The sequence below is a fragment of the Aspergillus uvarum genome (assembly GCF_003184745.1).
Source record: "Aspergillus uvarum CBS 121591 unplaced genomic scaffold BO82scaffold_14, whole genome shotgun sequence".
In the NCBI taxonomy this organism is placed as follows: Eukaryota; Fungi; Ascomycota; class Eurotiomycetes; order Eurotiales; family Aspergillaceae; genus Aspergillus; species Aspergillus uvarum.
Window position 1 is genome coordinate 1 of NW_020291311.1, and position 26,814 is coordinate 26,814.

The 26,814-nt window shown below is 53.9% G+C and overlaps 10 protein-coding genes across 10 annotated transcripts; 3 read left to right on the forward strand and 7 right to left on the reverse strand.

Annotated features, from left to right (window-relative positions):
- Positions 1–10: 10 nt before the first annotated feature.
- Positions 11–446, reverse strand: BO82DRAFT_362966 (uncharacterized protein; the record flags this gene model as incomplete). The annotated part of the gene is made up of 2 exons (XM_025636875.1): positions 11–370; positions 427–446. Coding segments are annotated over 2 exons (380 nt in total), but the record flags the coding sequence as incomplete, so codon positions are not given.
- A 2,888-nt stretch (positions 447–3,334) lies between these two features.
- BO82DRAFT_33485 (uncharacterized protein) lies at positions 3,335–4,872 on the forward strand. The gene has a single exon (XM_025633279.1). The coding sequence runs from the start codon at positions 3,531–3,533 to the stop codon at positions 4,767–4,769; it is 1,239 nt and encodes a 412-aa protein (XP_025493931.1). The 5' UTR covers positions 3,335–3,530; the 3' UTR covers positions 4,770–4,872.
- Positions 4,873–5,918: 1,046 nt separating this feature from the next.
- BO82DRAFT_372876 (putative amino acid transporter) lies at positions 5,919–7,661 on the forward strand (the record flags this gene model as incomplete). Its single annotated transcript, XM_025637338.1, has 1 exon — positions 5,919–7,661. One exon carries the CDS (start codon positions 5,919–5,921, stop codon positions 7,659–7,661), a length of 1,743 nt encoding a protein of 580 aa, XP_025493932.1.
- A 621-nt stretch (positions 7,662–8,282) lies between these two features.
- Positions 8,283–10,164, reverse strand: BO82DRAFT_390542 (glycoside hydrolase family 28 protein). Its single transcript, XM_025638523.1, has 4 exons — positions 9,670–10,164; positions 9,297–9,614; positions 9,102–9,247; positions 8,283–9,033 (listed from the first exon to the last, which is right to left on the reverse strand). The coding sequence occupies exons 1-4, from the start codon at positions 9,940–9,942 to the stop codon at positions 8,298–8,300; spliced, it is 1,473 nt and encodes a 490-aa protein (XP_025493933.1). The 5' UTR covers positions 9,943–10,164; the 3' UTR covers positions 8,283–8,297.
- Positions 10,165–12,086: 1,922 nt separating this feature from the next.
- BO82DRAFT_362971 (PLP-dependent transferase) lies at positions 12,087–13,706 on the reverse strand (the record flags this gene model as incomplete). Its single annotated transcript, XM_025636876.1, has 4 exons — positions 12,087–12,335; positions 12,393–12,845; positions 12,909–13,249; positions 13,304–13,706. 4 exons carry the CDS (start codon positions 13,704–13,706, stop codon positions 12,087–12,089), a joined length of 1,446 nt encoding a protein of 481 aa, XP_025493934.1.
- Positions 13,707–14,371: 665 nt separating this feature from the next.
- BO82DRAFT_33601 (TPR-like protein) lies at positions 14,372–16,567 on the forward strand. The gene has a single exon (XM_025633327.1). It carries the CDS (start codon positions 14,483–14,485, stop codon positions 16,169–16,171), a length of 1,689 nt encoding a protein of 562 aa, XP_025493935.1. The 5' UTR covers positions 14,372–14,482; the 3' UTR covers positions 16,172–16,567.
- Positions 16,323–18,311, reverse strand: BO82DRAFT_352490 (tubulin beta chain). Its single transcript, XM_025634700.1, has 6 exons — positions 18,259–18,311; positions 18,157–18,180; positions 18,067–18,092; positions 17,966–18,007; positions 17,059–17,904; positions 16,323–16,980 (listed from the first exon to the last, which is right to left on the reverse strand). Exons 1-6 carry the CDS (start codon positions 18,268–18,270, stop codon positions 16,575–16,577), a joined length of 1,356 nt encoding a protein of 451 aa, XP_025493936.1. The 5' UTR covers positions 18,271–18,311; the 3' UTR covers positions 16,323–16,574.
- Positions 18,312–20,242: 1,931 nt separating this feature from the next.
- Positions 20,243–21,301, reverse strand: BO82DRAFT_372881 (SDR family NAD(P)-dependent oxidoreductase; the record flags this gene model as incomplete). Its single annotated transcript, XM_025637339.1, has 5 exons — positions 20,243–20,460; positions 20,523–20,863; positions 20,899–21,001; positions 21,052–21,159; positions 21,226–21,301. The coding sequence occupies 5 exons, from the start codon at positions 21,299–21,301 to the stop codon at positions 20,243–20,245; spliced, it is 846 nt and encodes a 281-aa protein (XP_025493937.1).
- Positions 21,302–21,974: 673 nt separating this feature from the next.
- BO82DRAFT_305688 (uncharacterized protein) lies at positions 21,975–23,916 on the reverse strand. Its single transcript, XM_025632229.1, has 3 exons — positions 23,836–23,916; positions 22,284–23,798; positions 21,975–22,201 (listed from the first exon to the last, which is right to left on the reverse strand). The coding sequence occupies exons 2-3, from the start codon at positions 23,706–23,708 to the stop codon at positions 22,085–22,087; spliced, it is 1,542 nt and encodes a 513-aa protein (XP_025493938.1). The 5' UTR covers positions 23,709–23,798; positions 23,836–23,916; the 3' UTR covers positions 21,975–22,084.
- Positions 23,917–25,051: 1,135 nt separating this feature from the next.
- Positions 25,052–26,532, reverse strand: BO82DRAFT_352493 (uncharacterized protein). Its single transcript, XM_025634701.1, has one exon. The coding sequence runs from the start codon at positions 26,481–26,483 to the stop codon at positions 25,233–25,235; it is 1,251 nt and encodes a 416-aa protein (XP_025493939.1). The 5' UTR covers positions 26,484–26,532; the 3' UTR covers positions 25,052–25,232.
- Between the last annotated feature and the right edge of the window lie 282 nt (positions 26,533–26,814).

Genomic DNA, 26,814 nt, shown 5'->3' on the forward strand with positions numbered 1-26,814 from the left:
GATCACACACCATAAGCGGGCTCCACTGGCTCGGGTGCAGGCTCGACTGCGTACTCCTCCGCTGCTGGCACATCCAAGAGCATTCGGATCTTCAGGCGACTTCGATACTGGAACGCTCGGAGGCTCTATCTCTCGGTGCGAACACGGCGGTGGGGCATAGTCGCGTACATAAGCATATTCGCACGGCCGCAGGAACGTAGCTTCCTCGGTTACCTCCGTCCAGTCAACCCGACCAGTTTTGGCCTCAATCATCTCGCCATTGATCAGTTTGTCAAGGGTGGGTGACAGGCTGGCCAGGGCCTCGGAATGCACCGTGATTTCTTTCTTTGCCTTGCCAACGATGAAGGTAAAGAGCGGGGATGAGATGATTCTGTTTCTCGTAAGCGGGTTGTAGTTGATTTAGAACTATCACCATCCTGTCCTCACTCGCTGAATTCGGTGTCCATCTCTAGATTTTATAATGACACTAAGATGACTCTGTTGGAGAGTAGGATGAAGAAGTCGGTCGGAGGTGTTAAAGGATTAGTATAGCTGGGTATGCAATTCTCAGACACGGGTGAGCGGTCTTTTTATCGAGAGTCACTGGCTGCCACGTCACTACAGGGATGCAGGGGTGTAAGCTGGCTACGAGGCTGTGGAGAGCAAGTAGCCGAGAACAGGAAGCTAACATAGGCGCCACCAATCCATGTCCGCCTATCGTATGAGAAATCCTGAGGATTATTAGCCCCCTTGAAGATACAGGATTTTAGAGAACGAGATACTGTATAGTCTCCCGTCGGGAAGTGTGTCCACTCAGACTAAGAAGCAGTACCCTAGTCAAGAGACCAAGTGAATACCTAGTATGTGGCGGGGTGAGTTTGGCATGAAAGCTAATTCGTAATTAGCCACCCTTTCTGAGTAGAAAGAAATGAGAGAAAGGACAAAGGAGAGAGAAGAAGCAAAGAAAGAAAGTGAAAGGTGTGTGTATCTCGTATGTATATGATACTTCTGGATTAATTGATTGGTTGAGAAAAGCGAAATTTCTAAAAATGTGTTAAGCGCCGGGTTAAGCGGCTAGGTGAATGGATGCCTAGGAGGCATGACCAGTGCATTATCGCCTTTTCTCTTTGAATGTACCACATCTGGTGATTCCCTTGCCAGAGCATGCACATCAAAGGCTCGACTGCGGGACTCGTGACAAACCTTTTGGTACGGATTACTGGGGACGATTGTGGATTTGCTTTACTACATCTCTCATCAGTTGTGGACTGAAAAGACCAAGAATTCAGTCTATCAGTTTATAAAGACGAAGCTCTGGGTCTGATTGAATGAATAACATCATTGTCAATTTTTCGTTATACTTAACTGGAATGAAAAGTCTTAGAATTGAATGATTGTCCATTTTTGACTTTGTCCTCCAGAGAAAGTGTCCTTGTGTAGACAAAAGTATGACTGGCCAAACTTCGACAGGACTACAACAGTAGTATGTCACAGGCGTCTGCATAATCACTAACACTGCGCAGCCTTGATATCATTGATCTAACAGCTAAGGAAGACAGCCAATCCTCAGTGAAGGTCAGAATCGCATTTGCTGCCCGTGGACCCCGTAAGCCCCTAACCCCGGTTCTACAGATGGGTCCATCTGCCGCAGAGCCATGGGATATTCCCATGATTGCCATTTGTTGTGTAAGTCAGAGGATTCCGGTCTGTTTCGAAATGCCAATCAAGATTCATTATTGTCATTGTGCACGGTTTGACAGTCAATACATAAGAAGAGAAGAAGACTAAGAAAGATAGGGTATCGCTACCCTTTTGCTCAAGACTTTGCTCCTACCAGCAGTACTACCTGGGTATGTTAACAGTACAACTAATGTAAACTGTATCGACAAAGGAAAAATAGCCGCTCTCGCAGAATTGGCGCGATAGCAGAGCTTGAGAGGCTGCCTCGACAATTCTAGAGTCAGCCTGCAGGACTTGATGTTGTACTTACGGGGATGAGTAAGTAGCAATCTGCGAAGTGCGAAAATCCCTAGGTCAATTACTTATATACTGTAAAGCGCTCTTGTCCAGTCTAGTTACATTCTACCTGTACGAGGCTTCTTTGGAGAAGAGCTGATAACAGAGCTCCAAACCCAGTTATCTACACCAACTAATACATATTCCGATTTGACTAATACTACATGGTCATTGAAATCTTCTGATATGGCAACGCAACAGCTTAGCTTTTGTGCTAACGAATGTACAAATAGGATAACCGGTAGGCAATTGACCAGGCTCTTTGGTCTATGCTTAAACTTTCAGTCATTTAAAGTCGTCTTGTTCGTACATTTCCTTCTCCAGTTTCTCTCGGCAGATGAAAGTTTAATTGCTTAGATATTTGTGGTGAGTTAGGCATAGCCATTGACAGCATCCATGGTAGGTTGAGATTTAGAGATAAACTGCAACCGATGAACCACGGCCAATTTTAGCATTTCCCGCCCCAAGCACAAAGAGGCAAACGGTAACGTGACTAAGATTCATAAAATAGCTCAAGAACAATCCGGTTCAACTAATCAGCGACCGTGCAGTCAGCACTGCTTCGGTTGGGACTCGATGCCATCCAAAAGCCACATCTGACCGTACCCAGCTCTCCTTCTATCATGCACTGGTACCCACCACAGTTCCCTGCTATACGGCGCGGCTACCGCGGTAATATGAGTGACAGAACCGGGGATACCGTTTCAATATACAGAACTCGGCCGATCGATGGTTGCCGAGTAGCTCGTATAAGAACTTAAGCTTTATAGAAGCCGGGGGCTTAAGCTATTACTCTATAGCTTGGCCGAATGCGCGGACTCATAAATATGGGCCCTGTCAAAGTCATGATGACGTCTGCTATATGACCGTGAATGAATAGACCGCAAAGGCTTTTCCGCGCTTCTCATTCGCGCAGCCTGAGTATCGCAGTCGTGTTCGTTCCGTGATTTCTATAGTCGCCGCTATCACAAGGCGGCATGCTAGCTAGAGCTCTCCTCCGCTTCCTCTTCGTCGTCCTCTCTATTGTTCCCGGTACCCCTCTCCACTGTCACTTTCCCACTTACTGCGTTTATCTGCGGAGAGAGCTCGTGAACGCGCCTGGGCTCTTTTGGTGGCTTTTGTTTGTGATACGTCCACCATGACTTGTGACAAAGGAAGCGCTCTTCAGTCACCAAAGTCTACCACCGAAACTCATAGATCGGATGGCAAACAAACAATGGCCACACTTTGAAAAAGTGACCTCACATGCCCGTGTTACAGGAAATCTAAAGCAACCGGCCCTTCTAGCCTCTCTCCTATGATGCACGGGGTCTTGTGATAGCTCCTTGATCTCGGAAAGAACAGGCGTTCTGAACTGGGCTTGAACGCGGTATAGGAAGTGATAAATAACCGTTCGATTTCCCACCCCAAGAACTGACTCCCGAGGAGGATTCATAGTTCGTCGCCGAGGCATTTAATCTGTTTTTGAACCCGGAACTACCAAAGCTTGAAAGTTCAATCACACTCCAACAATCAAATAAAGGGGCAATATTAAAATGAAAACGCCCTCGCTGCTCCGTCTCGGATGGGTGTTGGGAGTGGCACTCGTCGTAGCTTGGGGGGTTTCCGCCTTTCCGGCGCCGGCCGAGGCTGAGGGCATAGCGCTCAGCAAGCGGCAGCAATCCCCGTCGGGCGGCCAGTCGGGAACGACGCTCAGCGAGGATATGACAATTAACGGGCACCGGACCCGGACTTTCACGTGGACAATCGACAAGACGGCTAACCCAACCGTACTCAATCTGGTCCAAGGTCAGAGTGGCACCGTGGACTACACGGTGACGGTGACCAAGGACGACGGGACTGTCCGCACCTGGATCGACGGACAGGTCTGCATCCATAACGGTGGCAGTGTTGCAACTGAGAACCTCCAGTCAACCCTTAAGGTGACGCAGCCGCCGTCCTCTACGGTCATACTGAGTCCGCAGCTGGATGTGTCGGCTAAGCCGGTCCTGGCTGCCGGGGAGAGCTACTGCTACCCCTATAGCATCGACATCCCGAGCGCCAACAGCGGCACCTACAAGGTGACGGCCGATACGACAATTACCAATCACTCCGGGCACTTAGGAGTACCGTTTGGGCCGAACGAGTCCGCCACCACAACGATTCCAGCGACTGAGACGCTCGTGCATAACTCCGTAACGGTCTCCGACACCCTCCAGGGCTCGCTAGGGCAGTTTTCCGATGACGGGACAAAGTCCTACACCCGCACATTCACCTGTGCTAACGAGGGAGAGAATCCCAACACCGCCTCCATCACCTACGACGACGGGTCGCCTGGGCCCAGTGATCCGGCAACGGTGACAGTCAAGTGCACTGGCGGCGGCGGCGGCGGCGGCGGCGGCTGCACGCGGACGATCGGCTACTGGAAGAATCACCCCGAGGCCATCACCAGCCCAACGAATCTACTACCGATCTGGCTCGGCACAGAAGGCGGGTCGAAGAGCGTCAAGGTGGAGAGCGCAGCTCAAGCCGTCACCATCGAGGGTATCCCCACCGCTAGCAACGGCATTGACAAGCTGTATGCGCAGTTGCTCGCCGCGAAGCTCAACATCAAAAGCGGTGCGGACGGCTCCGCTGTTGCAAGTACCATCCAGGCTGCGGACGCTTTCCTCGCCACTTATAATAGCGGGGACTGGGCCAGCCTCACCAATGCGCAAAAAAGCCAAGTAAATGGCTGGGCCACCACGCTGGACAATTATAACAATGGTGTCACCGGTCCGGGCCATTGCCCCTGAGACTGAACTGCTCAAAGCTTTGTCTGTTGGGAAACGATTGTTGAACTGATGTTCTGCCGTTGGATGCGAGGGAAGGGAGGTATCCATTTCGGATTTGATTATGTCACTTTTGCTTATGTCAGAAACACAAAATAAGTGGGTTGTTTCCTTTGTTAGTACGGAGTTATGTACTAAAAGCTATTGGAGTGTTGTGGTCTTAGCTGAGATTAATGTATTGACTTATTAACATATGTCAACACGCGTTGAAGTGGATGATGGATGAATTCATCTGAAGCAACAACATGACGTATCACCAGCTCTATTGTGAAAGTAGAGTCCAGCAGTAGAGAGATATAATCAAGTAAAGATCATCTATTATTTTCGAAGCTTAGTGTAGCCTAGTGCTGTCAACTATACGTACGATGGTGGCTTCATACTTCATGCAGGGAAACCTACCGAAACAAAGAGACGGGACAGATGCCTGATAACGTAATCGGTAAGCGAACCGGCAGCTGCATTTTATATACAAAACTGTATATTTTAGAACTTAATTACTCTACCATCCTATTTGCAAATCACTTCGAAATAAAATCTCATCAAACTATAGTTAATTTATATTTATATACAAATTTTTAGCGTCTTAAATGCTTTAATTACAAGAATAAAATAAAATACAATGTAATACATAGTATTTTATTAAAATCTGGAATAAAATATATTACTTTTATTTAATTTCTTTTCAACTAATAATATCTGTTTATCTTATATTATTCTAGTATATAAGAGAGTTTAAAGCTGTTGAATCAATCATCTATAGAGTTATAAAGGGTTTAAATTAGTCTTTTTAGTATGTAATACATAGCTGCCGGCTTGCTTGCCCTGCCGGTTCGCTTACCGATTACGTTACAGCAAGTGTCAGCTGAGTCAGCCGCCACCGCAGAGCTTTAGAGTCACGTGTATCCACATTTGGGGAGTCCCTGGCCAATCAACACATCCAAACGGCATCCCGTGGCTTGCTCTTCCCTCAGTTCGCAATGAGCCCCATCAACAGCGTCATCACCATTACATGATGGGGCTGCACCTGCTGCTTCCCTTCGCCATCGACTCTTTTGGTCTCTCTCTTCATCCAACAATGCTTGCTCCTTGCACTAGCTTTTCATTCCACTAACAATGGCAGACTTTACCAGCTCATCCTTCCGGGATACCGTCGACCCTGATCCCAGGGAGGCGAACATCCTGTCCCAACACCTCGACCCACAGTTCACCGCTTCGTTACAGGAGGAACTCGCCCCTCCCGATGCCCCCGACGAGCACAACTCCGGCGAGTCCGGCCCTGAACCTCAGTCTTCCTTGAGACTTCAAGGCGGAGATATCCACCGGGACTTGTATCGCATCGACGCCCGCTCCAAACAGGCTCGCCTCGACAAACGCGCCCTGACCTTCTCCCACCTCCCCCGCCAGAACGACGACGCCGTCGAGGAGAGCGTCGCTGCACTCGAACCGGGCAGCTTCCGACGTCACTTCTTGCAGAACAAGTACGGTCGGCTGGATGGACGTGGCGTGACGGCCTCCTTCCTCGACTTCTTGGACAACTACGGCAACTTCGCGGGCGAGGATTTGGTTGATACAGATGAGGAGGAATCGGCGATCGCGGAGGAAGAAGAACGGGAGGCCCATGAACGGAGCCCGTTGCTGCGGCGCAGAAAGAGCGCCCGCGTCAGTCGGCCGGGGGATGCGTCCAACGTGAAGACCTTCTTCACGCTGCTCAAGGCTTTCGTGGGCACGGGCATCATCTTCCTCCCCAAGGCCTTTCGCAATGGAGGAATTCTATTTTCGTCCATCACGCTGGTTACGGTGTCGCTGATAAGTACCCTGTGCTTTCATCTGTTGTTGGAATGTCGCAGACGATACGGCGGAGGCTACGGTGACATCGGAGAACACATCGCTGGCCCGCGCGCGCGGTCGCTGATTCTGTCGTCGATCGCCATCTCGCAGTTCGGGTTCGTGTGCGCGTGCATTATCTTCACAGCGGAGAATGTCCACTCGTTCATGACAGCGGTGAGCTCCGCGCCGCCCGAGGCGCTGACCACGGGGGCTCTGATCGGGCTGCAGCTGGTGGTGTTGGTCCCGATGGCGTTGATCCGGAACATTTCTAAACTTGGGCCCGTGGCGCTACTGGCGGATGTGTTCATCCTGATGGGACTCAGCTACATCTACTGCTACGACATCGCGAGCTTGGCCTCACGCGGGCTGGCGTCGACGGTGGAGCTGTTCAACCGGCAATCCTTCACCCTGACCATCGGGTCGTGCATCTTCACCTTCGAGGGCATCGGGCTGATCCTCCCGATCCAGTCGTCCATGAAACACCCCGAGCACTTCGACCGCCTCCTCTACCTGGTTATGGGGATCATCACCGTCCTCTTCACGGCGGTCGGGGCGCTCTCGTACGCCACCTTCGGCGCGGACACCAAGACGGAGATCATCAGCAACTTTCCGCAGGGCGACCGGTTCGTCAACGCGCTGCAGCTGATCTACTCGCTGGCCATCCTGATCAGCACGCCGATCCAGCTGTTCCCCGCCGTGCGCATCCTGGAGGGCAAGCTGTTCGGCCAGGGATCGGGCAAGCGGGACCCGATGATCAAGTGGAAGAAGAACGTGTTCCGGACGGTGGCCGTGCTGGGATGCGGGGTGTTGTCCGCCGTGGGCGCCGGGGACCTGGACAAGTTTGTCTCGCTGATTGGCTCGTTTGCGTGCGTGCCGCTGGTGTACATGTACCCGGCGTATCTGCACTACAAGGGGGTGGCGCAGTCGCCGTGGGCCAAGCGCGGTGACATTGCGATGGTGGTGCTAGGTTTTGGATTCATGATCTACACGACGTCTGCAACGGTGTCAGTCTGGGTGGGGAGTTCTTAGCTTTTGCTTGGTTGTGCATTCGGTGGTGCATTCAGTGGTGCTTTCGGTGTGGTGGCCAGCATTGGGCATTTCTGGTGGTCGCATGTATTGCTTTATGTCATTGTTTAAGTGTTGAGGACGACCGGCATGGGTGGTTGGGTTGCTGTGATGCATTATGAGTTTATGCCATGTATTTGTGCGAGTGCATGTTGCTGGGGGGTGAGGGTGTGGTTGCATGCTAATGATCTAGGGTGTTTGCGGTTGCGTTGCACTAATGTGATACAGGATAGACGTGTACGAAGTGGACCGGGCGACCGGTCTACAGAAAGTCATCGATAAATAGGTGGGGATGGTGTCTTTGCTTCATAGTTCAATGCATTCGATGATGCGTAGGTAGAGTTTAGCTTGAGTCTGTAGTCTGGAGCATCTAGGATACGATTGTCCACAGTGGCTAACCGGCAATGGGGTAGACGACTGCATGATATAGTAACTCATTTACAGCCATACCCTCCCTCCCATCTCCACTTGAGAACGAAATGCCGATCCACAGCTCTTTATTGATATATCTAGAATAGTATAGTTACAAACCGGGCCAACCCCCGTTCACCCATCACCTCACCCCCTCACCACCACCACCGTTCCCCCAAAATCAACCCCCTAAGGACACCCACTATCCGGATAATTGCAACTATCCCCACTCCCGCCCGTAATACTCACGCCCTCAAACGTAAAATTCTCACAGCTCCCATCGCCACACAGGATGTAATAATCCTTGCCATCACTCATCGTGCCCGTGACATCCACAAACGTCACATTCTCAATGGCAACCCCATTCGTGGGCTCCCCAGTGGGCCCGCCATTGAGGTAATCCTGCTGCACATCGATGCCGTAATCCGTGATGCCGGAGAGCGTGATATTCTCGTACCGGATGTTGTACACCTCGCCAGTCTCGCCGGAGTTGGTCTTGATGCGGCACCCGTTCTCGGAGTTGACGACCTGCGAGTTGCTGAAGGTCACCCCGTCGACGGTGTTGTCGGACTTGCCGCCGATGGAGCCGATGCTCAGCCCGTGGCCGCCATAACAGTAAAGGTTGTCGACGACGATGTTCGTGCCCGAGGTGATGGCCACGCAGTCGTCTTGGTTGTGCACCCAGCTGTTGCTGAGGGTCAGGTCCGTCGAGGATTTGATGTCGAAGCCGTCGCTGTTGTGCGCTGCGGGGTCGTCGCCGCTGAGGCTGTTGGGGCTGTCGCCGGCGGTGTTGTTGAGCGTGATGCCCGTCAGGGTCAGGCCTTCGCTGGATTCGACGTCGAAGCAGTGCACGGGCCAGTTCTGGATGTACAGGTTGCTGATGGTGCTGTTGTAGATTTTCTTAAGGACGATGAAGTGGTCCGGTCTTTTGGCGGAGGTTAGTACTGGTTGATGGGGGTTAGGGTTGGGGTTAAGGGGGCAGGGAAGGCGTACTTGTCCTGTCCGCCGTTGGAACCCTCGCCGTCCCAGTAGGCCTGGCCGTTGCCGTCGATGACGTGGCCCTCTGCACCGGTGATGGTCAGGTCCGTGCCGGAGATCACGATGGGGTCGAAGTCGCTGTCGTAGGTGTCGCCGAAGGTCTGGAGGCATTAGTCTGATTGCGATTGGAAAAGGGGGAGGGCAGCGTACGGTTTCACCGGCGAAGATCACGGCCGCTCCCGTCTGCAGCCCGGTCAGGTCGATCGTGCTGGACGCCGGGGCGCTGACGCCCGACAGCAGGATGTTGGAGCACGAGGCCACCGCCGACGAGATCGACGCGTACTCGGTCACCGTGCAGGTCGTGCCGCCGTTGCCCACGGCCGAGGTGGCCGCCACCGCGATCTCGGTGGTGACGGGCGCCAGCGTCGTGGACGCAGCTTGGCTGGTCGAGGCCACCTTCGAGGAGGTCTGGAAGGTGGAGGCGGCGGCGGCGGTGGTGGAGGTCGCAACGATGGGGGCTGCGGTGCTCTGCTGGGGATTAGCTGATGTTGTTGCAGCGGTCAGGGATTAGGGTGAGTCGTACCACGCTGGTGGCGGCCGCGGCAGCCCCGGTGGCAGGGCCCAGACAGCTGCAAGCGCTGGATAGGTGCTTGGTCTTGTAGTCGCAGGCCGACAGGAAGGCGTCCGGCACGCCGGTCGTCTCGCTCACCGCGCTGGCCGTGAAGGTGGCGCAGAAGCTGGCTGCAGCCACGGAGGAAACAGAGTAGATGGAGGCACAAGCGTGGTTTTCGGGGCTCTCGCAGGCCAGCGCCAGAGGCGCGGCCAAGGCCAAAAGGAGCGCACTGCGCTGCTGCATGGTAAAAGAATGAAAGAACGACTGAAAAGAGTGAAAGCACAGGTCAACGAAAAGAAAGAAAAGAAGGACTGGGTTGGTGATGACAGGAGAGGGAGTGTCGTCCCCAGCGCATCTTAAGTATCATCGTGAGCAAGCAGCATGACAGCCGGGAAATACGGATAGCTTAGCGCTGGTCGTGTTGAGGACCGACTGGTGGTTTCAGGATTCTCCGTGCCAAGGGGTAAGATGGAGAAACTCGGCAACAAGCGTTAGCCAAGTTGTTGAAGCTATGGTTGGCACTTGGCAGGGGAGGAGGAGAGTGTGAGTGTGGGATGAGGTTGTATGCATGGTTGACGGAGTATGCACGGGCGCTGATGGAGGGGGGGGGATCCAGTCAGGGCACAATTTTCATTGGTACGGTCGGGATTAGCCGAGCTCGAGACGAAGTCCTCGCTGCTGCAAAGCCCCTGGTGCGGTTTCATCTTGAAGTTCGCTTGGTGTTTATTAGATGACTCCTTCTGCAGGGCCAAGATGCCGCCGCGTCATCCTCCAGCCCGCGAGTCAGTTGACCCGTAGATACTGAGCATCAATCATCAAGAACCAGACTCACAAGCCCGAGCCACTAACTCACTCCACCGGAGTCGAGCTCCTCTCCTGCAAAACCCTCAACTGGCCCTTCTCAGTTCTACGTAACCCATTCGGATTTTAGTGCGAAAAGGTCGGCTTTAACAAGGGTACGGTGCGCGTTCTGAACCATTTAGCCGAGGAGCAACCGATTTTGCCCATTGCCCATGGGAACCAACAACCAAGACCCCAGGACATTCCAGATTGCAGTGCACTATCTGTGCTGGTTGGGTGATATTAATATATCCGACACTGTGATACGAACCTGAGCGCGACTGACCCTTGGCAACGGCGCCTGCACATCCCCCCCCCCCCCCCATTCTATCTCATCCCCAGATTCATTTCGACTCTTCGGCATTTGAGTCCCATTGGGCCACGAACCCTTCTCGACCCCCGAGGAGATTAAGCATGGTCTGCTGTGTGGCTGTGTTGGCACTAAGTGGGGTCCGACATGGGATGGAACGCGTCCCAGTCGGAGGTCGGGGGATGGCCCTCCTCGATACCGACGACAGTTATGTAAAGCGCCAACCTATGGGCCCGGCCCCTGATTGTCTGTGAGGTCTGATTATGGGTAAATGAACGTCCTCTGGACTATGGCTGGTGTTCACAGCTGTCTTTTGCACGTGTCTACCATGAGAGGATGCGAGAACATTAGAGGAGATCGCCTTTTCTCAGCTATGTCCGTTAGGGCTCACAGTGTCAGGTGCACTTCCATCTTTGACACGGCATCACCTGGCACGCCTAGATAGTTGAGGAGGCGAATAGCATGATCCCTGTCGCTTTGTGCAACACTCTCTGCTACGTGATTGACCGATAGGATACCTCTCTGTTCGCGGGGTTAGCAAACTTGGACCACGCCTCTCGCAGGGTATAGACACAGCTATTCAGCATGACAGAAGAAACGAAGCCTCAAAGCAGCCGCATCACGCGAAAATGCATGCTGTGTCCAGCACCACAGCCTGAAACAAACGATATCGGGCCTTGCAGGGACCAAATCCCGGATGAGATGCAGGACATAGCAGGCAGAGCCCAGTGCCTGCTCGCCCTCCTCGAGACACACTTTTGCCAATAGTCCGAGTTGGGCGATGCATACTAGACAGCTTCTAGCATACTGACCGAGCACAGATCCGCGGAAAGTCTCAAATGACCGTGAACCACTGCCAGGTCACCTCCCTTCAGGGCATGTCCCCAATCACAATCCCCGTCCAAACACTCCCCCGCGAATGATAAAAGCCCCTCCACGGTCGTGAGAGATTTATATCCTCTTACACAACTCACGCTACACTGAGGTTGGGATTGGCGTTGAACGGTGCGAGTATATCATGTTGGGGAGAATTTCAGATTTGCTGTTCTAGGGATGGGATAGGCTTTAGCATGTTCTATAGATTGGACCATGAATCAAACAGTGGTGACACAGTCTTACTGGTAGGATGTTCAGGGGTCAAATTTCAAGGGGATTAGCGACTCGGTTAAGAATATCAATATGGTAGGTTGGCTACAGGACTGCAGACACAACGCAAGCGGCACCTGCACAGGTGAAGTCAAGACTGATCAAACACCGACTCAATGACCTTCTCAACCCTATCCACTAGATCCTCCACCTCAGCAGCAGTGATGTTATATGCAGGAGCAATCAGAACAATATCGCCCTGAGTCCCGTCAACATTGCCGCTACTGGGCAGTAAAGAAATGCAATGCCCATCCTGCAAGCCTGCCAGATGCACTGTCGGCGCAACATGGTCGCTGACGGGGAAGGGCGTCTTCGCCTTTTTTTCCGCCACAAACTCGATCTATGCCTCATTAGCAAGATTCCGCTTTTGTTACTCGCAGTAAAAAGCGCAACTCACCCCCCAAAACAGTCCCCGACCGCGGACATCCCCCACGTTCGGATGACCTCCGATGCGTTCTGTCAGCAGTCTCCCCAGGTAGTCGCCCTGAACTCTGACGTTGTCTAGCAGGTTCTGTTCTTGAATCACGGTCTGGACAGCATACGCAGCAGCACAGGCGACCGGATGGCCCTGATACGTCTGGCTGTGCACAAACCCGCCCGTACCCTGGGTCAGCACATCAACCACCTTCTTACCCACGAGCAGAGCCCCGATAGGCGCGTACCCGGCCCCCAGGCCTTTGGCCACGGTCTGCAGATCCGGAACGACACCCTCCTGCTCCCATGCATGCAGAGTCCCCGAGCGCCCCATGCCCGACATGACCTCGTCCATGATCAACAGGGCACCATGGCGGTCGCATACTTCCTTGATCGCTGGGAAGTAGCCCGGCACAGGAGGGGCGCAACCGAGGGTCTATTCCATCGGTCAGCACTGCCCAATTTTCCAGCTTCAAGGTCTAGCCAAACCGGCACTTACAGCCCCGGTGATCGTCTCCGCGAGAAAAGCGCAAACGGTGTCCGGCCCGACGGCCTGAAACTCCCTTTCCAACTCATCCGCCAACCGCTGAACATAACTCTCGTCACTCTCCCGGGGTCGCTTGCCCCGGTACGGGTAGCACGGCGAGACATGCGAGACATTCTTGGCCAGGATGTCCTCATACACCGCTCTCCGTGCTTTATGGTGCCCCGTCGCGAGCGCCCCAAGAGTGTTGCCGTGGTAAGACTGTCTCCGCGCGATGAACCGGGTCCGCTGGGGCTCCCCTCGTTCGACATGGTACTGCCGGGCGATTTTGAGAGATGCTTCAATGGCTTCCGTACCTGCATTGTCTCACATTAGCTTTGCTGTTTGTCACGTATGAGGAGTGCGCATACCGGAGCTAACAATGAAGGTCTTGGCCATCTCTCCATTGGTCGACTCCGTGAGAAAGGTTGCGATGCGCTCGGCAGCTGGAGTGGTGAAGAAGGGGGAGTAGCAGTACGCCACTTCGTCTAGTTGCTGGGCCATGGCGCTCTTGATGGTCGGGTGGTTGTGGCCGAGTGCGGCGACGGCTGCACCGCCTGTCGCGTCGAAGATCTCCCGGCCATCTTCGGTGATGAGGTAGTGGCCGCGGCTGGCGATGACTTTGGACGGGGGAGAGTTGATCTTTGCGTAGAGAATCGAGGAAGCGGTGGTCTGTGGGGGAGTGGAGGGAGTCGCGATCGAAGACTGAGAGCGTAGAGAGGTTAGTGGATGACGGAGTTTGGTGACAGAGCTTCGAGCCTGCGCGCTGATCATGATTGCGTGCGGTCTGTACAATTGTCGAGTTGAGCTTGTATATGTGTCCGGGTGGTGTCTAGAATCACTGTGGAGCTGAACGAGTGGGTATCGATGGCAATTGAGGAGAGTACCAGGATCCAGAAGAGTGAATAAAAGAAGCTGGGACCTTTCAATGGCCAAGGGGCTCGGTGTAAACAACAAATAGGAGGTTCCTCAAACGCCGCTGCACTGCATATCAACTCCGACGATAAGACTGCGGGGGTGATACAATCTGGAAGGTGCATAGTGACTCAGCTGATACGTGGCCTTGCAGGAAGGAACAGTTGGATGGGTACATTCTGCGCGTTCTGCACATGATTGCATTCTACCACAACCAAGATCATAGTCTCAAGGTATCCAGGAGGTGTAGCTGCTATGCTCGTTGCTTCTCAATGCTTATCTTATCGTCGATAGCAAACGCAAACACCCAACCCCCGCGTAGACTAACCCAAAATAGAAGCTTGTTGGAGAAGTGACGGTGGATGCCTTCGTCCGCTTTCATCGGGGCAACACTCGGGGCAACACGCCTCACTACCCTCAGATCCGCCTGGGATAGCGTCTATCGACAATTACCTTCCTGTGAGTGGCAGTGGAAGGTGGTGTAGCTTAAGAACATACCTCTGAACAAAATCTCAGATCACGCCACGCCAAGACCTGACCCCGCCATATCGGCCTCGTAGCCACCGTGGTGGCTGAGAACAACAGATTGATAGCAGAACATACGCACACTCAGCTCAATCCAGACCATCGCAATCATGTCGCAAGAAGAATACTTCGATCTTGGGACCTACCGCCGCCCCGTCACTACCACCTCCGCCACCGGCCAAACATGGTTCAACCGCGGCCTCATCTGGATGTACGCCTTCAACCACGAAGAATCCGCGCGGTGCTTCGAGCGGGCCATTGAATCCGACAAGACCTGCGCCATGGCCTACTGGGGGCTGGCCTATGCCATCGGCGCCAACTACAACAAACCCTGGAGCTATTTCGACGAGGTAGATCTCGCCACCGTCGTCCGGCGCGGACACGCCGCCGCGAAGACCGCCGAATCCCACGCTCCCCACGCATCACCCGTCGAAGCCGCACTCATCAAGGCAATCCAGTCACGATATCCAGAGGAGACCCCCATCAAGCCATTCTCAGCATGGAACGAGGACTTCGCCCAAGCCATGGAAACGGTATACCGCGAGTTCCCTGATGATCTCGACGTCATCACGGCCTACGCGGACGCGCTCATGAACCTGCATCCATGGGACCTTTGGGACCTGCGAACCGGCGCACCCACCGAAGGCGCGCCCACGCTCAAGATCAAAGCCCTGCTCGACCGCGCATTAGCCCTGCCAAGTGCCCTACAGCACCCGGGGCTTCTCCACCTCTACATCCACCTCATGGAGATGTCCCCCGAACCCGAATCCGCCCTCCCCGTCGCCGACCACCTCCGCGGCCTGGTCCCCGACGGCGGACACCTGCACCACATGCCCACGCACCTGGACCTGCTCTGCGGCCAGTACACCCAAGCCATCACCTGGAACTCCGCCGCCATCGCCGCCGACGAGCGGTACCACCAGCGCAACGGCGCCGTGAACTTCTACACCCTCTACCGCTCGCACGACTACCACTTCCGCATCTACGCCGCCATGTTCGCCGGCCAATCCGAAATCGCACTCAGCACCGCATCACAACTCGAATCTTCCATCCCCGAGTCCTTACTCCAAGTCCAGTCCCCGCCGATGGCCGACTGGCTCGAAGCCTTCCTCTCCGTGCGCGTGCACGTGCTCATCCGCTTCGGCCGGTGGGCCGACATCCTCGCCCTCGCCCTCCCGTCAGACCCAACCCTCTACACCATGACAACCGCAATAACCCACTACGCCAAGGGCATCGCCCACGCCGCCACCGGGGACACGGCATCCTCCCGCGCGCAGCGCAAGCACTTCCACGCCGCCGTCTCGCGCGTGCAACCCTCGCGCGCCCTCTTCAACAACAAATGCACCGACATCCTCGCCATCGCCGCCGCAATGCTCGACGGCGAGCTCGCCTACCGCGAGGGCGACTTCGAGGCGGCATTCACCGCCCTCCGTAACGCCATCGAGCTCGAGGATAATCTCCCCTACGATGAACCGTGGGGCTGGATGCAGCCGACCCGCCACGCCTACGGGGCGCTGCTGATGGAGCAGGGCCGCGTCGAGGAGGCCGTCGCGGTCTACGAGGCGGATCTGGGGATGACGGATGCGCTGCCGCGGGCGCTACGGCATCCCGATAATGTGTGGGCGTTGCATGGGGTGCATGAGTGTTTTGTGCGGTTGGGGAGGGTCGAGGATGCGGAGCGTGTGGAGGGGAAGATGCGGGATGAGGTGGCTAGGGCGGATGTGCCGGTGCGGGCGTCGTGTTTTTGTCGGTTGGGGGTAGTGGATAGCGAAATGGGGGAGGCGGGGTGTTGCCGGTAGGGTTCGCGGGATCGGATGGTGAATTGGGAGGTTGGATGAATGAGGGTTATACTGCATTTGCATGCGGGGATTCGGGAGGTGTGTCTCCCACGGAGCTATGTTAGTTGGGTGGGCTCTTATCCCTGCTGCACTTGCTGCATCACGTCAACACCCCAAGTAGATGTCCCCATCAAGCCATCACTCTTCAAATCGCCACCTGGCAGAATGCCACCCTACACACACCAAGAAAAGAACCAACTCAAGTCCCGCCAACCAAATAAAATTACTATGTCCGTAAATAAATGCCAAGACCGGCCTTCAACAGATCGATCCTAAGCACACATATAAGACGAGAACAGTTTTTCATCCCACTGAACACACCAACCCACCCTATCCCCTACAGACTTATTCCTTGGGCAGAGATTTAAACCTCCTCCTCGTAGATCTCCTCACCCTCACCCTCGTAGTGCTCGACGCCCTCGCCATCGGAGATGGACGCATCCTGGTACTGCTGGTACTCGGACATCAGGTCGTTCATGTTGCTCTCGGCTTCAGTGAACTCCATCTCGTCCATGCCCTCGCCAGTGTACCAGTGCAAGAAGGCCTTGCGGCGGAACATGGCAGTGAACTGGGTAGCAACACGGTGGAACAGCTCCTGCACGGAGGTCGAGTTTCCGACGAAAGTGGCCGCCATCTTCAGGTTCTTGGGAGGCACGGAGCACAGCGCCGTCTGCACGTTGTTGGGGATCCACTCCACGAAGTAGGTCGAGTTCTTGTTCTGCACGTTGCGGACCTGGTCCTCCACTTCCTTCATGGAGACCTTACCGCGGCTGGTTGGGGAGAGGGGGGTTAGCATCGGTGGTTGGTCGAGGGTGGGGGGTTTAGGGGGGGTAGGGGGCAGGACATACAACAAAGTCGAACAGGTCAGGAAGCGACCGTTCTGGAAGTTCGCGTTGGTCATCATGTTGCGGGGATCGAACATCTGCTGGGTGAGCTCGGGCACGGTCACGGCGCGGAAGGAGTGGGCGCCGCGGCTGGTCAGGGGCGCGAAGCCGACCATGAAGAAGTGCAGACGCGGGAAGGGGATCATGTTGACGGCCAACTTGCGGAGATCCGAGTTCAGCTGGCCGGGGAAGCGCAGGCTGACGGTGATACCGGACATGACGGCGGACACGAGGTGGTTGAGGTCGCCGTACGAGGGGGAGGACAGCTTCAGGGTGCGCTGGCAGATGTCGTACAGGGCGTCGTTGTCCAGACAGAAGGTCTCGTCGGCGTGCTCGACCAGCTGGTGCACCGACAGGGTCGCGTTGTAGGGCTCGACCACGGTGTCGGACACCTTGGGGGAGGGCATCACCGAGAAGGTGGCCATCATGCGGTCGGGGAACTCCTCGCGGATCTTGGAGATCAGGAGGGTACCCATACCGGAACCCGTACCACCACCCAGGGAGTGGGTGATCTGGAAACCTTGCAGGCAGTCGCAGTTCTCGGCCTCACGGCGCACCACGTCCACCACCTGGTCGACCAGCTCAGCACCCTCAGTGTAGTGACCCTTGGCCCAGTTGTTGCCGGCACCGGACTGGCCGAACACGTAGTTGTCGGGACGGAAGAGGCCGCCCATGGGACCGGAGCGCAGAGCGTCCATCGTACCGGGCTCCAGATCAACCAGCACCGCGCGGGGCACGTACTTGTTGTTGCCGGCTTCGTTGAAGTAGACGTTCATGCGTTCCAGCTGAAGGTCGGAGCTGCCATTGTATCTAGGATGGATGTCAGAAGGGGAAGGAGTCGAGTGTCTCGAGTGTCCGCGGGATCACTGACACGCCGTCGCCGTCGAGGCCATGTTCGCCGGAGATGGTCTGCCTGGTGGGTGTTAGCCATGGTGATCGGGGTGATGAGAGGTAGTCAAGGCTGGAGCTTACCAGAAGGCAGAACCAATTTGGTTACCCTGTAGACGGGGTGTTTGTGAGTACTAGGTAGACGACTGGCAGTCCCAGGATGGGTAAACATACACACTGGCCGGTTTGGAGGTGAACCTAAAATGTGGGGGAGGCAACCGTTAGCATTTCTTGTTTCAAGAGATAGATAAGCTTAGGCTGAACGGGTCGACTTACGATTTCACGCATGATGAGTTGATGGTGAGGGTATTTGGGGGGGGGGGGAAGGGAGATTAGGGAGGAAGTGGGACTGGGGGAAAACAGTGGAAGGAGATCCGGAGAGGAGAGAAATGAGGAGAAAAGGTTGAGGCACGGAGGTTGAGCGGTCAGTCAGTCAGAACTGGCCACTAGCTTAGGCTTGGCTGGTACCTAAGGAACCTAACAGTAACCTAACCCAAAGCTAAGCTAAGCTGGATTGTTTTGAGTGGAAATACTCCTAATTCGTTCCGTGTGTGTGATCAGTTCAATGTGGGATGACCGATAAGGGTATCGGATATTTATCACGTGGGCCCAATTATTGAAAACATCAACAATCACACCACGCTAACTGTTCTGGTGCTTAGCGGCACCGGGGACTCTCGGCCCGGTTGCTCTTTACCCCTTAACATGGTTAACATTCTGACAGCTCGGTTCTGCCCATTGGGCGGAACATCGAGCCATACCACCGCCCAATTCCCCTGGGAACAGTTCCAATCAAGACGTATGTTGGGCTCCCCTCAGCTACGGAGAGATATCGTCCAACTCCCAGCATGATCACATGTTGACCACAGATCCCTAAATGTATACCTCATTTTTTCTTCTCCCCCCTTGAACCCCTAATACTGTACGGATCCGTGTACCAAAAGTTGTTAGACTGCTGTAATTCTCCTAGTCTTTTCATCAGATCTGATCTGGTAGTAGTTACTATATTAGGACTTACAGACTATATCGTTTTAAGTAGCACCTCCTCAATCCAGTCTCAGGATTTACTGTTTTAGGTTGTAAAGATTATCACATTGGTGATCATTACACCTGGCATACACTGTTACAATTAGCGTAGTCTAATACCTTTTGGTACACGGCTCTGTAACTATATTGTTTACCCTTCCAATGTCCTTCTCAAATTGCCAGTCCTGGACCCTTGCGTCAGCCACGCATAACGGCGGCTAGCTTGTCTTCCGGCCACTTGTCTCTCATATCAAAACAAGTTTAACTCTTTCAAACGAGATTTGCGTCCATAATATTGTTCGGGTGGAGAGAATCACTATTTCTAGACGACAACTCAGACACTTCGAACCTCCATCGGCATAAAACAACTCTAAGCCATGAACTACTAGGTATACTTGCTCATAGCTAACTATAGAAACGAATGAAAGAGAATTTCATTGTAGGAATACCATCCTACCTCGCCTTTCACTTTTTTATTCTCCTTCTCCATCCTCGCAAGCAAGAGCCGCATCATCGTTGTCGTCCTGCTGTTCGATGAAGAGCTGTAGTCTGCGCACACATTACAGAATCTCCTCGAAAGTGACAAGTGACGCTTTTTCTGTGCTCCTATGGCTCCGAGTGTGCTTTGTATGCTGGCTCTGATGGGATGTGGTGTTTTATTCATGGCGTTGGTATCGATGTCGAGGTCTGGGCTGGCGCAATTGCGGACTTGATGGTGGGAAGAGTCTGATATTAGAATCCAGGCGATGTGGCTCAAGAATAATTTTCTCTGTAGCAAGGAACGGTCTGCGTGCCGAGCATTGTTATATCGGAGGCCATGCTCGGCTCAATTTCGTTATATGGCGAGTCACGTGGTCCCAATATCGTTACATCGAGACTATGCTTGTATACCCTGCGACGGTGGAAGGCGTTGGGTTAAGCAGAATGGACATCAATATAGTGAGTTACAAGGAGGTTGACGGCTAAGAAGCCACAGTGAGCAATTGACAATGGCAGGTATTTCAGGAAGAAGTGTGAATGTGCGCTCCTTTTACCTACAGCCTCTCGATATTTTGTCCAACTACCTACGCTCAATGAACTTTCATGCCTAGCCCCCTTTCATGCCCAGGCTCTAACCTCGATAGGCACGAATTAGACGGACACAGGGACTTAAAAAGCTAGAATCATGAATCGATTTTACCCTTGAATGGCAGATCAAACTCTTTTCTCCCTAGGCCTAATCCATAACGCCGTGCTAATAAGTAGCAGGCATAACACTCAACCGACCACCATCAGTAAGCATACAATTGCCATTACAGTACGCGCCAGCGCGCGAAGCCAAATACAACAGCGGGCCCATGATATCCTCGGGGGTACCAGCGCGCTCAGCCGGGATTTGATCCAGCGAAAACGCCCCTTCCTCCGTGGGGCTCTGGCCATGAATCAGGTCCGTCGTCAAATCGGTTGGAAACACTAGCCCCTATCGTCAGCATATTGCCCTCGACTTATGATTCTCATCCTCGACTCTAGCTTACATCCAGGACATAGCACATTCGCTCGGATCCGATACGGCACCAGGTACGTCGCCAGGACCTTCAAAAGCATCGTGGTCGCGGCCTTGCTGGCTCCGTACGCGAACCCCGCCGTGATGCGTCGATTGAAGCTCCCGATACTGCTGGTCGCGATCACCTGACTCCGACAGCCCTTGCGGGAGTAGTTGTTCCGGGTCTTGTTCCCTGCATCGAGCAGTCCGAGGAACGCAATGGCAGTGTAGAACACGGCCGTGCAGTTCACGTGGAAGGTATTCGTGAATTCCTGCATGGAGATTTGGAGCAAGGCCTCTTGCACCTGCGGGATGCTCGACCCAGAAGGTACGCTCCCCGAGGGCCCGGCAATGCCGGAGTTGGCAACAAGGAGTTGATATAGCCGATGTCTTTCTCGATTAATGCGACCGCAGATTTTAGGGTCTCTGGGTCCGTGACATCGCATTGTATTGGGCTGATGCTGTCTGGCCCTGATAGCAGTTAGGAAAGACGCTTGTTTAGTGTCTGGGATTCGCAAGACGGACTATTTCAGCCACCGCTTGGTCCAGGATATGTCTCCTCCGTCCAAGAATATAGACTTTCTTTGCTCCGTTGGTGGCCAGTGCCCGCGTCATATAGAGGCCGAGCCCTATTCAAACGATCCGTGAGCTTGCAATGAATAGCGATTTCCATTTTTATAGGTTTTCTCGCATACCACTTCCACCTCCGGTCACTACTGCGACGATTTCGGCCACATCGAAGAGTTTTGTTACTGAGCTAGTTGCGGCCATAGCGAGAGTTCCGCCGGAGTCCACGACGGGAAGCAAGAATCTAGAAGGCAGTTACTGTGGAATTTGATAGTTGCAGCGGTGTTGGATCGCGATACCTTCTTAGATGCAGAAGAGCAATCCATCATGCCCTATTACATCTAATTTATGTTGTAATCTGGGTACTCAGCGGCGGAGGCTTTCGGTATCACATTCCTAGATGGGGTCAACTGCGCGGTAGGTATAGACCCCTCCACTCTGCCCCTCCGGAAGCGCTTGCCATTTTCAGCACCGTTGTTGGATGGGAACACGCTGGCTCAAGAACAAGGAATCGGGAGGCAAAACCTACATTCAAGTCGACTTCGGCATATTCTCCGATTGTTCGGCGTTACTTTTAGTTTCAAGTATCCACCAATAGGGAGTGAAAAATGTTTGTTGTTTCCTCGGGGACACCGGGGGTACCTGGAACTTTCGTTTCGGCCTGGGCTGGTTTATGACCCCAGCAGGATTCTAGCAACTAGGAAGTTATTCCAGATTCTCCGTACAGATGATCATCAGGTGAGTGCTCTTATTGGAATGAGCTTACCTATTATCCCAATGAAGCTTTACTCAGTGTGCCTGCAAGCGTCCAATAACCGATGATGAATTGTTATCACAATTTGAGGTGCGGGCCAAGAACTAACAATTTGTTCGACATAATATGCCGTCTGAAAATCTATCACTGTCCTGCAGAGCTGAAAGCCCTGCTTAAAACAACAAACATTTCTCCGTGCATCCAAGAACCCCTGCATAACATACGACACAACCTCAAACCCCGGAATCGATCTCATTCACAAACTCCTGACCACTGAAGACCGCCCACTCATGACACGTCTTCGCCAGGGAGGCGGGGATCTTAAGCTGCTGGATCTTCTCCGGTTGTTCCTAAAGACAGTCACGCAGTCAGTAGCTATCATCACCGCGCCAGAAAGGCCATCAGCACTCGCATGGAAAAGGACAAACATACAATAATATTCAACGACAGCCCCATGCTGACATGATACGACATGTGACAATGCAGCGGCCACACACCCGGGTTATCCAGCTCCCATTCCAGCACGGCATACGCGGGATTCTCCGGGGTGCCTGCCTGCATCATCTGCGTGTCTCGCCGCTGCGGATTCGCAGGATTCACCACGACACCGTCCCACGTTCCGCGACCCTCGGCCAGGACCCAGAAATTATGCCCGTGTAAGTGCAGCGGGTGGTGCATTGGATAGATGTTGTTGAAGACTAGGCGCACGCTGGAGTTGGTGCCGGAGTTGTAGGCGTTGGCGTTGGCGTAGTAAGGGTCAGAGAGGTTGCCCGTCCGGCCGAGGAGGAGGAGTGGGGCGTTGTAGTTGGCGCGGAAGGTCGCGTTATTCATGTAGAAGAGGTAGTGGCCTGTTGCGTTTTGGGCGAGGTTGATCTCGATGGTTTCGATGGTGGAGGGGGTGCCTGGCGGGGTGAGCGGATAGTATGGGACGGTCTGGTTGAGGGGGTCCCCGGCGCAGTTGTTGCTCTGCCAGACGGCGGTGCTGGTGGTGTTGGGCCAGGTGGATGGGTCTGCGTCTTCATAGTAGATCGCTGCGGTTACGGTTGGGTATGTTGCGGTCGAGTTGAGGCAGTCCATGTCGATGGATGATCGCATCCAGTAGGCGTCGCGGGGGCTGCCGGTGGCCTTGACGAGGATGTCAGTGCGCTGTCCGGCGCCTAAGGTGACAACGTCCGTGTTGTAGGGCTTGACGGGGATAAAGTCGTTCGCGATTACGGTCATTGTATGGCCGTCTATGCTGATCTTCTGGTTAGCGTTGGATCCGGTGTTTAATAACCTGAGTCGGTGGACTTTGCCGCTTCTGAAGCTGAAGCGAGAGAGGCTGGCGCCGGGGCTGCAGTCGGTTCCGCTGCAGTTGTAGATGCCGCGGCCATTAATCAGGTTGTTGTCCACATTCGGGATCACGGGTGGCCTGGAGAAGATTTCCACCAGATTTGACCAGTAGTCGTGATGGTGATATTCTGAGATCATGACGGGCCCAAGGTCGTAGTCGTAGTTGACGTGGTTGGGACCGTGAACAATAACCGGGCCATAGACGCCATCGGTCAATTGAGCACTATAGTGGGAATGATACCAGCCAGTCCCATATTGATCAGCCTGGAAGGTGTAGGTAAAGCTGGATCGTGGCACGATGGGGCATTGCGTCACACCAGGTACTCCGTCTTCCCAGGGAGTTCCTTTCTGTGTGATCCCGTGCCAATGCATGGCCAGGCCTTCCTCTGTTCCGGTCGTGATCATATTATTCACTGTCACGGAGATGGTATCACCCCAGTTCGCCTCAATCATTGGCCCGGGGAATTGGCCGTTGATCAACATGGCGCTTTTCATGTACCCATCTGGTGTAGTTATATCGCGCATGGCGGTGAAGTTATAATGACGCGTTACCCCGGTACTGGGGGGAGGTCCTAAAGGGGAGACGTCTCGCCATGGTGGGTATTGAGTACCCCCCTGAGTTGATTCAGTGAGTTGTTGATGCCAGGGACACTGGTGTCAGACTCGATCGTACCTCGTCCTCGATGAAAGGGGGAAGATAGTTGGTAGGTAGTGTACCATAAGGATATAGGCCTTGGGTAGAATTGATGTCAGCTCCCTTGCCAGTTGGAAATAACTGGACACAACAATGGAATAGAGCAGGGAGCATGATTCATCCTTACTATTTTCTTCACTGGTAATACAAGCTGCACTGATGGCTGTTGCACCACGAAGGAAAAAGGGTAACCAAGGCACCATGATAAGCCACACGAAACGTGGTCTCGAGAATCAGGGCTAGCACTGATGAATTAAAAAGGGCATATCACACTACCTCAATGCTCAGAAGGACGCAGCGGCGATTATGTATCTTCAAATATGGTGATCTATCTCCTCAGCAAGAGCTATGCTCACCAAGACAACAGACAAGACAGTCCCTCACATTGTCACTATTTCCTGCCTAAACACAAACTGTTTGCTACGGTATTGCTTTTGATGAAGACAGATATTGCTTATTGTCATGGGCTCGAGATGCATGAGCTGGTTAGGCTACATGATGGACTATATGATCCAGAGCATGGTTATCGGGGACTGTAGAAATGTGCGCTGAGCATGCTGCTTTCTTGGTCGCCGACCAAGCTCCCAATTGAGGCAACCGTCAGTAGGTGTGATTCGACGTCAGTCAAGCCCCATCTAACAAGGCTGCAAGAGGGTTTTGACGATGGCCGAGACTGCACACCCTGGCAGACACAACATTAGCTCTGGATATGGGCCGGCTTGCCCAAGGCAGCCTGAAAATTGTTTCACCTGAAGATGCAATCAGCTGACCATAATTTGGGAAGTAGCGTGTCGATCCTAGGATTAGCCTACTAATTCCTTTGGAGTACGCACAATACACCTTTTCCCGGACAGGCTATCCTGGTGCTTCGGTCTCAAGCAGAATGGCTTGGCACTCTGGCATCGGGCTTACCCAGTCGGAAAATTGATTTGCATGTTTAAATCACCTCGGAGACGAACATCCTTGTCTCAAGGACCCACGGGCGTCTTCTTATCTGGTTGCTCGTGTAACTTTATCACATGGCCTCTTGTGCCATCTTAACTCGGCCAGGAAACCACAGGAAATACAACTGCAGGTAATGGTACCCGGAAGAGTTTTTCTTCGGTGCCCAGTCGCACTGAAACCGTCGAGCATTTATGTTCGACATGGTGAAAGCTTTCTTTGATAATGTATGCTGGCTATATGATCCGCACATCTTAGCAGTAGTCCAGCCAACCAACCTCTATCGACGACTGGCTGACAGCCCACAAAATGCTGGTCTGGACTAAAACTTCGAATCTCTAGTTTGACTCGGGGATCTAAGATTAAACAGTAAAACGCATTGAGCTGAGCCCTGCTCTGCTCCACCCCCTTCATCACGAACCACTTCTAAAACTGACTTCCTGATACAGCCAGTCCCTCCATCCCTGATCGCCGAGGATCGATCTTACGCGGGCCTCCAGCCACTCTGTATTTCCCCAGAACCCCCACGAGGCTTGAAACCTGCACCAGTCCACAAGTGCCGTCTCCCAGTGTCGTCGAAATGTCTCCCATGGATACACGTCCGACTCCTGTTCCTGGAGGAGCGCCGCGCGATACGCCTCCAGCAGGCTTCTCTCTCCATGCTGCATCGGCAACTGCTCGGGCAAATAGTTCTCGTCCTCGACCAGCATCTCGAGAGGGACCGAGCACGTAAACAGCTTGGCGAGATCACACACCCCGAGACCCAGGCCGACGTACTGGAAGTCAAAGAACGCGACCCACTCTCCACTGGCCGACGTGAACAGGTTCTCCGACTTAACGTCCCCATGGATATAGGACTCGATCGGCCTCCCAGAAGGCGTCAACACCAACGCCACCATCTCAGCCACAGACAAGGAGAAGCCTTCGGGTGCGCTGCACAGCGCCTCGGACCACTCTGAGTCCGTATCATCGACAAGCGAAGCATACTCTTTCCGCCGGGTAGCAAGGTACGTATACCCACCATTCAGCCACAATCCCCTGCCACCTTTTTCATTCCTGCTCTGCCTCCTTTTAGCTTCCTCAAGCGGCGGCAGAACCAATTCATCCCTGCTACCCGGCAACAACGCCCGCGAGCGACCGTGAAACCCAGCCAGCCAGTCCAACGCCGCGCGCACCTGCGTACTGCTCAGAGAGCTCCTCTTGCCCCCGGCCACCGGGTACGCGGGCCGCAGATCCACCATGACGGTGGCCATGAGGCCCCGGAGCTCATCCTCGCCAGGCCTACCGGCCATATCGCGGGTCGAGGCCAGACACTTGGCCACGCCGATCTCGTCGCCCAGCCGCGGCACCACCTCGCTGTAGAAGCACTGTTCGACCTCGTAGCTCAGCATCTTGCGCAGGTGGCCCTCATCCTCGGTGCGGGCCTTCTTGCTCGGCGGGGAGATGAGCTTCAGGATAAGCGGGTAGGTGCCCCCGGCGCCTTTTGAGTCCACCCCGCAGAGCTGGGCGAGATGGGCGGCGGCCTCGGAGGTGGTGGCGCGGGCGGAGATAGCGCAGATGTGGCCGTACCCTGCCCACAGCGTTTGGAGGGTTGAACATGACACGAGCTCGAGCGAGTGCCAGGAGAGCATGATGCTGGCGACGCGTGAAGGGGATGGCGTCATTTTGGCTGCCCTGGTTTGATTCGCTGACAGCGGCGCTGCAATATTTATGGATGTTTTTGTTGATATTGCTCTAGCTTCAATTGGGTAGGAATTGAGATGCCATCGATGCGATCGGTGGGGAACATGCTATGCGGATGCATTGCTTAGGTGAGCGAGAGTTGGACCCTGCCAACCATTGGATGAGCTCGGAATAATGCAGCACAACTTTGTGGCAGCGGTGCTGTTTGCTCGGTTTGTTTATCTCCCGGGTATCAGAAAGGCTAATCCTGATCCGGACTAGCTGCACCTATTCAGGTGTTTCTATCATGGTGAGGGTTTGGTATGAGGTTAT